General features: G+C 28.4%; 2 protein-coding genes across 2 annotated transcripts; both read left to right on the forward strand.

Annotated features, from left to right (window-relative positions):
- Positions 1-6,181: 6,181 nt before the first annotated feature.
- Positions 6,182-7,593, forward strand: LOC108468876 (E3 ubiquitin-protein ligase ATL6-like). Its single transcript, XM_017769740.2, has one exon. The coding sequence runs from the start codon at positions 6,339-6,341 to the stop codon at positions 7,485-7,487; it is 1,149 nt and encodes a 382-aa protein (XP_017625229.1). The 5' UTR covers positions 6,182-6,338; the 3' UTR covers positions 7,488-7,593.
- Positions 7,594-9,593: 2,000 nt separating this feature from the next.
- On the forward strand, positions 9,594-10,921 carry LOC108468274 (E3 ubiquitin-protein ligase ATL31-like). Its single transcript, XM_053031733.1, has one exon. It carries the CDS (start codon positions 9,632-9,634, stop codon positions 10,919-10,921), a length of 1,290 nt encoding a protein of 429 aa, XP_052887693.1. The 5' UTR covers positions 9,594-9,631.
- The last annotated feature ends 1,751 nt before the right edge of the window (positions 10,922-12,672 follow it).

A 12,672-nucleotide genomic window follows, 5' to 3' on the forward strand; every position in this document is an offset into this window, starting at 1 on the left:
ACAATGAGTGATAAAATGTAACAGTTTGATAACATTAGTGATTATTATGTAACTTTTGAAAATTAATTGACCGAAATGTAATTCTAAATAAAGTTTAGGAACAATTAGTATAGTTTAACTTTTTTAACAAAGGGGCAAGAAAGGAATTACCCAAGTTGATATCACAAGTTAATCAAATATTAACTTAATTGAGAAAATACTTAAAAATTAGGGTGACACTAGGAGGGCCGAAGGGCCCAACTCCCCTCTCCCAAAAAAAAAATTTCAATTTTGACCTTTTGAAATTTATAAAATTTAAAATAGTATATGATCAAATTATATTTTGATTTCTCTAAAATGATAAATTTTAAATTTAAATTTTAAAAATTTATAAAGACATAAATTATTAAAATGATGAAATCATATTTTACTCCACAAAAATATACAAACCAAAATCCTCCCAAAAGAATTTCTAACTTAACCTCGGCGTAGAAATCATCTTTTTAAATGGTAATAAATATGAATGTAATGGTGTTTTTAACTTTGACCTAAACAATAAAATAAATTTTTTTATATAACACCTAAAATTATCTATAACACATTCTAACTTCTAAATATAAGGATAAACATATTTTACCGCATTCAAACTCACATCTTATTGTACTGACAGCAATGTTAATGCCAACCGAATTAAGACTCAGTTGAAAAATAAATTGAGTATTTAATTGTTTTTATTTTAATATAGGCAAACATGAAAACCTTTTAACTCTAATTATGTGGGAAAAATTTAGGGTAAACTCCACAATTAGTAACTCAACTATTAACATGTTTCTATTTTGGTCATTAAACTATAAACATTTTTAATTAATTCTATTTTGGTCACTATCCATCGAAAATGATAATATGACTTTTTTAATTGGTATAATAGCACATTTAATCTTCAATATTTATATGTTCTACTTATTTATTCCAATTCTAAATAATTTAATAGTTTTAAACCTATCTTTTCCATAAATCAGAAGTGCAATTTATAGGTAAATTCTAGAGTCTAATAGACCTTGCTGCCTAGAAAAATTGAGAGTTTACAAGTCAAAATGAAATATAGGAACAAAAGTCAACTACAAATCAAAATAATCAAAAAATAATAATTTTGAACTAATTTCTTTTGACTTATTTCTTGTTATTTTTTGCAATGTATGATCTTAAATTTTAATTCTAAATTGAAATTTATAAAAAGTAAATAAACTATTGCGTAATCAGCCGTACAAATTGGTATATGACATTCATATGAAGTTTATTTGAATTAAAATTTTAAGAAGTTCAAAGATGGATCGGGGAACACTAAATATGTCTTTGGTTTTCACTGTCAAAAGATAGAGCTGGGCGACTTGGTCAAATTATATAAAATCTTTAATATTAATATTTTTATTATTCCTTTTCTCCATAAAAATATTCAAAATAATTTTATGATCCAAATTGAAATATTTTTATTGGTGGTGACTTTCTCAATAAATTAACTTCTACTTTGAAAGCTGATTAAACTATTCACTTATCTTTATTTATTTTGATTTTATTTGCCAAACAGAATGTCAAAAAGAGAATGCTTCAGCTTTAATTCTTCACCTTCCACATACTTGTCTTTTTCCTCCTAGAATCTAATTCTTCTTCTTTTATTTTATTTCCATTTTATATTTTTACCCTATAATATTTTTAACTCAGTTCTTTTTATATAATATTTAGAATTATTTATAACTCTTTCTTAACTCATAAATAAAAAATAATATATTTCAACACATTTGAACCTACGTCCTCCTGTATTGATAATGATACATACATTAATCGACGATCTTCGATAAAAGAAAATAAAATCTTATAATAAAATAAAATTATAGAGGAAAATAATAATAATAATAATAATAAGCTAATTAATTAAAGAAATAAAAGATAGTTTTCATTATTCAAATATAAGCATAGAAATTAGTTTTCATTATTCAAATATAAGCATAGAAATTGAACATCCATTGGCTGCTCAAAGCAAAGCTAAGTCAAGCTGTGGATAAAAAGAAATCAGACCTTTTCCTTTAATAAATCAATAAGAAATTCATCTTTTATCTTAAACAAACTTTCAATATTGCTTACTTCATATCTAATTTTTATAACAAATTATCAATTAAATTTTAATTCGATTGACATCGATATTTTTATCAGTGTAGGAGAAGATAAGTTCGAGTGCGTTGAAACGCATTATAAGGTTGAAGAGAGAGGCTACAGATAATTTTAAGTTTGTATAAAAAAGAAGAAACAAATATGATAAAAATTATAAAGAAATTAATATTTTAAAAATTTTATGGTAAATTAATTTAGGTTAATATACCATTAAATTAATTTTATTTTATCTTTATTATATATTAAATGATATAATATCACAAATTAATTTAACACCAATTTAAAATTACTTTTAAAAATATATTTTCAGACTAAAAATTTTGTAAATATTTTTACATAAAATATTTTTAAACACATTATAAAATTAAAAAAGGCTTGTTAAAATTATTGAAAATCAAAATACTGGAATGATCTTAAGTAAAGAATCTCCCTTTTTTAATATTCAAATCTCATCTAATACCACTAATAAACAGGATGCCCAAAAACTATTATTAAATTATTAAATTAACAAAAGAACTCGAATCTTCTAGAAGATCACATTTCTCCTCTAACGTAGCTACTCATATCATGCCACCTCATCTAAGTAAAATCAATCGTAGCCGTTGGATTGAAAAGTATTAAAAGCTATTTTTTGACTTTATTTAATGTGTACTCTATTATTGAGAGAGGTTACTATAAAGAAAACCAACTATTGCTTTCCAGTTTCCACCACTACTTTAAAAGTTGGTTCAACAGTTTTATGAAAATATTGACTCTTCCTGGTTTTTTACATTAGGACCCTGATAGAATTAAATATTTTCTAATTTTTAATTATTAAAAGGGTAAGTTATACATATAGTCACTTAATTATTAAAATTATCATTTTAGGTACTCAAAATAAAAATTTACAATTTAAACACCCATGTTATATAACTCGTTTTTTTTATTTCAGTTAAAATCACAAATAGAAAACTGACATGAACAGTTAAAAAATCAGTATAATAACAAATTTAGCTCTCAATATCATATCAATTTAATTATAATTTTAAAAAATTAACCTTCAAATTTTACAAATAATCTCAATTTGATCCTAATTTTAAATTTTACACGACAAACCCCATGTCTTCAATTGGCCATGGTCTTGAACTTTTCTTTCCACATCTATTTCAATTTTATTCTTCAATGCCTTGTAAGACATATTAGGATTAATTATATGTTTCTTTGAACCCTTTTTTAGAATTAGTATCAAAATGGGATTATTTGTAGATTTTGAGGGTTAATTTTTTAAAATTATGATTAAATTGATATAATATATAAAAGTTAATGGCTAAATTTATTATTATACTGATTTTTTAACTACCACATTAGCTTGCCGTTTGTGATTTTAGCAGGGTGACCAAAATGATCTAACTATATAATGTAGGTACTTAAATTTAAAACTTTTTATTTTAGGTGCCTAAAATAATTTTTTATAGTTAAATTACTATTTATATAATTTACTCTTATTAAAATTTAATTTTAGTTAATTTATACATAATGGTTTAATCAGTTTGGTATCGCTTGCTTTGTCTAAATATCTAATGGACAATTAATTTTTAACTTTTTTTTTAAAAAATATCATTATCTATAAATATAAAATGTACTAACATCAACTACCCAAAAAGCTTTGAATACTTTAATTAATGTGAAAACAGAACTTTGGTTAGCTAGGAATTAATTAAAGCATGTTCCTAACATACAATCATTAATGATTGTGATTATATATTAATACATTTAAATTCGTTATATTTCACTGATTTCATATATATGATTATACAATAAATCATTTGAGAAGTGCCCACAAATGCCTTTCATTCATTATTGATAGGCTAACCACTAGAGGATTAGTAACTCACAATGCTTGATTCCAATTAATTTCCTATTCTCCCTAAAAAGATTTTGATAGACCAACCCTAAATTAGTTAATTATTTCTTTTGAAAAGGTCTCGCCCATCCTTTCTTAAATGTACTTATTATTTTATTGAGAATGTGATAATTAAGTCACCAAATTCTACTTGAACTTAACAACTTTTCATCACAACTCAAATGAATGACATAATAAGTTCCATCATAGATATTCTCCCTAAGCATTCCATAATGATGACATCATCTTCAAGCACAAAATCTATACTATATTACCTCTCGGCTCAATGAAGAAGGGATCAATCATCAAAACATTCAAAACCTCCTTAGCCTTCTTTTTTATACTCCAAACCTCTTTACTTACATTACTCCTCCAGCTCTTCACTTAACAAAAATAAATACCATCACATCCTCTTCATTTCCTCTAGTTGATATCCTCCATCAACAATGAATGATATTAACTAAATAACATTTGATCCAACATTTAAAAAAAAAAAAAAACCTTAAAATTTTAAACACGTTTATCAAATGGCACGAGTCTTACGTGTAATGTGTAAAACGCTATTTTTCCCTAATTTCTTTTCTATTTGACAAAATTAAACCTTGCCAGACACGCAATTAATTTAACTTGGTACAGTATCTATTGAATGGATTTTAAGTTCCTATGGAATAATTAATTTATTACGGTTTTTTATTATCTAGGAATTATCATTATTATTATGCAGTTGTCAGATCTTACGTCACCAATTATACCAAAAAGTCTCCTCTTTGTTTGGAAACTTCTTTTATTTTTATTTTCAAAAAAACAAAATTTTTCATGAAAAATCGAATTTCAACAAAGTAATTAAAAATCAAAGTAAACAACCTATCACCGTCGTGTAATTTATATGTTGAAAAATACTTATTTAAAATGTAGATTTTTTATTTAATTTTATCAATTTAGGCATTTTGAAGAGAAAAAAAAAATGCGTCTTACAAGACTCGTATTTCACTAAAAATAAATAATTTAGCTCTTTTGATCAAATGGTCAAAAGTTAATGCATTTAGTCTTTACGTCACATTTGTATTTTTTATTTCATGTTGTTTCAAGTTTGTTTTAATTAATATTTTTAATGCACTAGCTTTTTTTTTTGTTAAATGGTTAGATAATTGTGATTTTATCTTTGAGTCTTAAGTTCAGTTCCTCTTATAAATATTTTAATATGTATTTTTATTTCATGTTGTTTCAAGCTTTTTTTAAATTTATTTTTAATCAATGTTTATAATTAATAAATATGTTGTTTTTAAGTTTTTATTTTTAATTCATATTTTTAATTAATAACTATTTTGTTTATAAAATCAAATAATTATTGTAAATATCATTATTTTTAGTAAATATAGTTTTTATATGTACATTATTTATTTTTCAATCAATATCACGAGTGTATTAAATTGACATATTATATATTTTTGTATGTGTATTTGAAATATTTCACATATGAACATAGTGATATTTGAAATATTTTACATATTTAAAATAATTATTTGATTTTATAATATTAAAATCACCATACTCCAATAATATAGGTGGAGAAAATAAATATTTGACATATAAATATTATCTATAAAGAAAAATATATCTAAAGAATTAGTTGATATTTTTTAAAATATTTACATATTTATTATTTGATTTTATAAATAAAATAGTTATTAATTAAAATAAAAATTAAAAACATATATTTATTAATTATAAAATATTTTTTCAAACAACATAGAAAGAAAAATACATATTAAAATACTTATAGGAAGAATTGAACTTAAGTTTAAAAATGACATCACGATTATCTAGCCATTTAAGCAAAAAAATTAATATGAAAAAATTAATTAAAAATAAAAAATTTAAACAACATGAAAAAATATATATAAATGCAAGTAAGACTCAAGGCTAAAAATACTAACACTTATCCACCTGAAAAAAAACCAAATTATTTATTTTATTGAAAATACTCTTATAAAATGTGTTTTCAACTGATTGAAAGCATATCCTATAAGATATACGTTTTCCTTTTTTCTAAATAGCATAGATTAATAAATTGAAAGTTATTTTTTCAAAAAAGAAAATTCAGCATATTTCCCAATAAATATTAGAACCTTCCTTTCGGACAAAAATGACTTAACCCAAATCCCATGTGGCTCACCTTGTCCGTATTTCAAAGCAAAAAAAGCTTTAAGTCCAACTATTGACCCACGCGCCCCCACTTTCCATCCACCTTGCCTTCTTCGCCTCTCATTTAAAACCCATCAAGCCCTTTTTTCTTCTCACTCTTCTCACCATGTTCTCCACCGCCAAACATGGAATCGTTTTCGTTCTTTTCCTCCTCCTTTTCCTCTCTCCGCCTCCCTCCACCGCTCAACCTACCGACCCGAACAACGACCGTTACCCTTACGCCCGTTTCACCCCTTCCATGGCTATCATCGTGGTTGTCTTGATTTCCGCTTTGTTCTTTATGGGTTTTTTCTCTATTTATCTTCGGAACTGCTCCGAAGCCAACGCCAACGGAAGCGTCGTCCGCCCTTTCAATGGCGAAACTGGGCGTTCTCGCCGTGGGATGCGTGGGCTTGAGCCGTCTGTGATCGAGACTTTCCCCACCATGGTTTACTCCGAAGTGAAAGTTCATAAGATCGGGAAAGGAGCTTTGGAGTGCGCAGTTTGCTTGAACGAGTTCGAAGATGAGGAAACGCTGCGTTTAATCCCCAAATGCGACCACGTTTTCCACCCTGATTGTATCGACGCTTGGTTGGCTTCTCATACTACCTGCCCCGTTTGTAGAGCTAATCTCGCTCCTCAACCCGGTGACCCTGTGAGCCAACCCGCCGAGTTGGATAACACCACCACCGAGTTGGACCTCGAGGCTCAGAACTACGACGATGACTCAGAACTGGAAGAAGAAAGGAGGATAAATCCTAATAATATTAACTCCGATGCGGAGGCTCAAGTTGCGCCGGAAGTTGAAGTAATTGACTTGAACCGAACTTTAAATAGGAACCGGACACGTGGATCAATATCAAGCAGAACACGTAAGTTCTTTTTCCTGCGATCTCACTCAACCGGGCACTCTTTGGTCCAACCAGGTGAAAACACAGACCGGTTCACTTTGCGATTACCGGTTGATGTTCGAAAACAGTTAATAAACCGAAAGTTAAATCGAGCAACGAGCTTGGTGTTGCCTAGGGAAAGAAGCTCAAGGCGAGGATACCGAACCGGAGAAGACGGTGGTGGAAGTAGTAGAGGAAAGCTTTTTCGATCACTTGACAAATCTGATGGCGGAGTCAAGTCGGACTGGTGGGTGTTTAGTATGACACCACCGTTTTTTAGTAGAGTATCTTCCACGAAGTCGCCAAAGGTAACAGCTAATAATGGCGAAGATGCCTCAAGTTTGCCGGCTGAACCAGCGGGTGACTCAAGCCGTCCTCCGGTTTAATGTTGTTTTCAACAATCTTCATTAAATGCTATAATTAATTTTTCTACTTAAAAGCCACGGCATTTGTGTAGATATGAACCCTATCAATGCAATGCTTATTTAATCATTTTTATTTTTATTTTGGTATATACATTTTTGTTTATTCAATTTAATTTGGTTTTCACTAGAAATAGTTGTAAGATCACAATCGTCCCTAATTTTTATTTTTATTATTTAAATTTTCTTCATTCTAGTAACTAAAATTTGGATCTGTTAGAATTATTTTGAGTTTTAGTCCTCTATTCTAATTTTATTTCGATTTTAAGTTATTTTATATATAATTACTCGAACGTATTTCTTTAATTAATTAGACTGAAAATGTCAAATAATAAATTGAAAAGAAAAGAGAATATATGTTGTTACTGTTTTTGTTTTTGGTTGCATTTCTAGTTATTTCTACAATAGGAGTGTTGTTGAGAGAGATATGGGTGTGGTTGCTTTCATGTTTGAAAAAAAGGAAAAATATTTTCAATGTAATCCAATCACTCACCTTATTGTGAATAAGTTTACAAGTGTGTACGGAATCTATCTCAAATCCCCATGTCATTGTATTGCTTGGGAAGAAAGGTTTTGATTCCCTATTTTAATCGATCGGTCTAAATTTATCCAATCAATTTGTTCATGATGCTTGTGCAATGGAGATTTCACCTTCATTTATTCCTTCCATTTCATTATAGCACATTTGTTTGACTCCACTAAGGTGCCATCCTTTTCTTACAACAATTTTCAAAATAGTGACATCTTTTTGCAAAAGATAAAAATTTAACTTATTAGAAAATTGGCATTCCAACAAATAATTGTATCACCTGTTATGATTAATGAATTATTTAAAATTTTTATTTAAGTCATTAGACTGTTAAAATTGATGTTATATAATTTTTCTATTTACTAATTGAATGCTCTTTTTCTTACTCTTTTACAATTTAAATTTTTATGAAATAACTTTAGATGTTATGAATCAAACAATTTTTTCTTTATTCTCAAACACTAATCATCGATAAATTTGGATTTAGGTCATATTCTTTTACTCATCGATGGTTACTGATATATCATATTAATTATTAAATCGTCGCTTAGAACTTACTGATATAACTTGAAAAAAAAATTATTTTGTTAGTACATTCAATTGAATGGTTTGTAGTTTAAGACACGTTTCGAATCTTAAATAAAAAATAAAGATAGGGTTAGACGAAGAATAAGATGGTAAGAAAGAAAGTGATGATGCGAAGTTAAATTTGTCTCTGAAATAATCATTCACGTATTTAAATTTTATTCCAAATGGAACATAAAAAAAAATAAAATAAAAAAGGAGTTCTCTGGAGTTCACCAGAATTTGTGAACATTTAATTATTCAAACAATAATTTGACTTAATATGACATAGTTTGGTCTCTAATCCTCTTTTCACTAATAACTTTTGACTTAGTGTTCACAAATTTCTCAAAATATATAATAATATAATAAAATCGTACTTTTAAATTTATTCTTCTAATAAAATTAAATTACACCAATAATAATAATAATAAATCGTCTTCACTCGATAAAAAGTTTAGCATCGTTATTAAAAGATGAAGATAAAAAATTATAATTAATTTTAGTTGCATTTAAATAAATTGTTAAGTATTTATTAGAAATTCTACTCAATTTTTTATATATTTTTGATGTCATATGTTGGAGGTTTATAATATAATATTTTTTTTTCTTTTTCAAAAGGGAGAGTTACAGCCTTAGTGGGATGTTCACGACATTACAATCAGCTTGCAGCAAAACAGTTACAGAAAATGGAGGTTCTGTAAACACCCTTCTATCCCCTCGGATCATCCGCGCTAATCGTGCCATATCATCAGCTACTTAATTTCTAGATCGCAACATATGGCCAACCCGTATCTCCCATTGACGTTTGAGTAACAACCTGTTAACCATCGGAATGCAGCTCAACCCACTATCACGCAGCAGCTCCACTGCCTGTAGCGAGTCCATTTCTAGCTGAATCGGTGGGCACCTTTTTTCCCAAACTACTATTAAACCTTCAAATGCCCCCCATAGTTCAGCCACCAAAGCCCGGCAGATTCCAACATCCTTGGTATAGCCCCACAGCTAAACAGCCATGGTGATCACGAGTAAGTCCAGACATTGTATCCAACCGAAGCATCCAAGAACTTGCTTTGTTGTATGTAGAATATTCTATTGCCTAAAATTAGGTATTGGTTTTTCTAGTAAAGAACTTGCATTGGTTTTTGACGTTAAGAAAACTATTGGATTCGTAACAATAGTTATTTTTAGAAAGAGGTTAGAGCAAGAAAATGGCAAAAAATATATATTGGAAATTTTTGTATTGAATCGAGGCAACCGCCGCGGTCATACTTTTCATCTCACCATGTCGTCTGGCGGCAAAAATGGAATTGTTTCCTTTCTTTTTTTCCTTCTTTTCTTCTCTCCGCCGCCCTCCGCTGCTCAACTCACTGACTCGAACATAGGGCATGAGTCTTATGCCCGTTTTACCCCTACCATGGCTATGATCATCGCCGGTTTGGTTGTTGCTTTGTTTTTTATGGGTTTTTTCTCGATTTATTTACGGAACTGCTCTAGATCTGGCGGGAATGGAAGCAGCGTCCGCCCTGTCAACGTCGGAGCCTGGCGTGGCCGTCGCGATGAGATGCGTGGGCTTGAAGCATCTGTGATCGAGACTTTCCCCACCATGGTTTACTCCGAAGTGAAAGTTCATAACATCGGGAAAGGAGCTTTGGAGTGCGCGGTTTGTTTGAACGAGTTCGAAGATGACGAAACGCTGCGTTTAATTCCCAAATGCGACCACGTTTTCCACGCTGAATGTATCGATCCTTGGTTGGCTTCTCATGTTACATGCCCCGTTTGTAGAGCTAATCTCGCTACTCAACTTGGTGATCCTGTGAGTCAACTCATTGAGTTAGATAATACAGTTATTGAGTTAAACTTTGAGGCTCAAAATAACGATAATAATTTAGAAATAAGAGAATCTGGTGATCCTGTGAGCCAACCCATTGAGTTAGATAATACAGTCATCGAGTTAGACCTCGAGGCTCAAAATAACGACAATAATTTAGAAATAAGAGAAGAAAGAGGGGAAAATCAAAATATCAATACTATTACTTCTGACGTGGAGGCTCAAGTCTCCTTAGAGGTTGAAATAATTAACATGAACCAAATTTTAAATATGAATTACACACGTAAACCCTTTTTTTCACGATCGTACTCGACCGGACACTCTTTAATCCAACCAGGTGAAAACATAGATCGATTTACATTGCAATTACCGATTGATGTTCGAAAACAATTATTAAATCGAGGAAAGAGTTTAGTGTTGCCTAAAGAAAGAAGTTCACTTACTAGAGAAAACAATGATGGAAGTAGTAGATGAAAGCTTTTCAGACCACTTGGCAAGTTAGACCATAGAACCAAGTTAGACGGATAGGTGTTTCTATGACACCACCGTTTTTTTTTAGTAGGGACTCTTCCATGAATCCACTAAAAATGGCGCCGACTAGTGACAAAGCGACTTGAAGTTTGCCGATTAAACCCGCGGGTGACTTGAGCCGTCTTCCGATCTAAAATTTTTGTTATTATTACTTTCAACAATTATAATAGTTGATTAACAGTATTGTTAGTTTTTCTAGTTAAAAGGCCGCAACATTTGTGTACCAATGCATCTTTTTTATTTGAGCAATTTTTTTGTTTTTATTTTTGCTTTTTATTTGATATTAATTTTATTGAAAACCAGAAACTTACCATATTGTGAATAAACATACATTTATGGAATTTATTTAATGGATTTATGCGATAATTCTTAAAAGATATTATACTATTGAATTTAAGATTTAAAGTTTAATCCCAATTTTAAAAAAAAAATAACTTTAATAGTTATAAGATTTACGAAATCTAATCTTAATTTTTTTCCTTATAACCATTAGAACAAACAAAAGAAAAAGATTTTCGATATTTAATCCTAATTTTTTCTTTAAAAAATATTTTTAATGGGTCGATATTATTATTTTTAATTAAATTTTATAATTTTTAAAAAATTAAAATTTTAAAAGGGTTTAATTGATTTTTAAAAAAATTGTTACTAAAGCTTTTTTAGTCTTTTAGCCTTACTAATTTCAAAAAGTTGTAATTTATTTTCAATAAAAAGTATGGGTAAAATTAAATAAAGGTGTAAAAGTTAAGGAATAAATTTAATATTATATTTTTATATATAACACTAAAACAAATATTTAATGATACAATTTTATCGGAAGTATTGTTTTACTCACTCATCTAATCTATAAGGATTAATTTACCTAATTTTTCAATAAATAATCTAAAATGCAATACAATATATAGTACAAAAATTGTGATACTTTTACCATGCTTGTTTCTATTTTTCCCATTTTGGGTTCCTACGGCCTGCATTCCACCTTCATTTATTCCTTCCATTTCATTACACAACACCTCTTTTGCTATGGTTAAAATATCATAAATCTTTATGTTTTTTTTTAAATTTAGAATTTTATTCTTATACTTTATTTTTAGGAATTTAGTCTTTATTTTTAAAATTTTAAATTTTAAAATTTAAGTCTAACTGTCAACACTATTAAAATTATTTTGTTAAATTCAAATTTATCTCGTCAACTTTTTAATTACATTGTTACCAAATTTTTTTTAAATTTTAAAATATTGCATAAATAAATTTAATAAAAACTTTAACAATATTAACAATTAGATCTAAATTTTAAAATCTAAAATAATTTAACTCCTCAAAAACTAAATTCTAGATTTGTAAATAGTAATTTGACTAACCCTTTCACCACAAATTTTGGCAAAGATTGTATTCTTTTAATTTGATAATTATCAAACAGTAATTTGGGCAAAGATTATTTATAATTTTCTATTCTCAAATTACAATCTCTTTGTAAAACTAATTTTGGAGGATTTTAAAAGATTGATATTTCCCATCATTGTAGATTTGGATTCATGTAAGTAATTGATGTGTGGCTATCAATATGTTTCATAAAATTTGTGGATAGATCCAATTATGAAAGAAGATTTGACATATAAGATTTTAGGCATTAATTAACAAAGGATTATATATATTTTTCCCTTTTGGTGGTTTATAAATTTGTAGAAAATTCT

This window comes from Gossypium arboreum, chromosome 8, assembly GCF_025698485.1.
Source record: "Gossypium arboreum isolate Shixiya-1 chromosome 8, ASM2569848v2, whole genome shotgun sequence".
NCBI lineage: Eukaryota > Viridiplantae > Streptophyta > Magnoliopsida > Malvales > Malvaceae > Gossypium > Gossypium arboreum.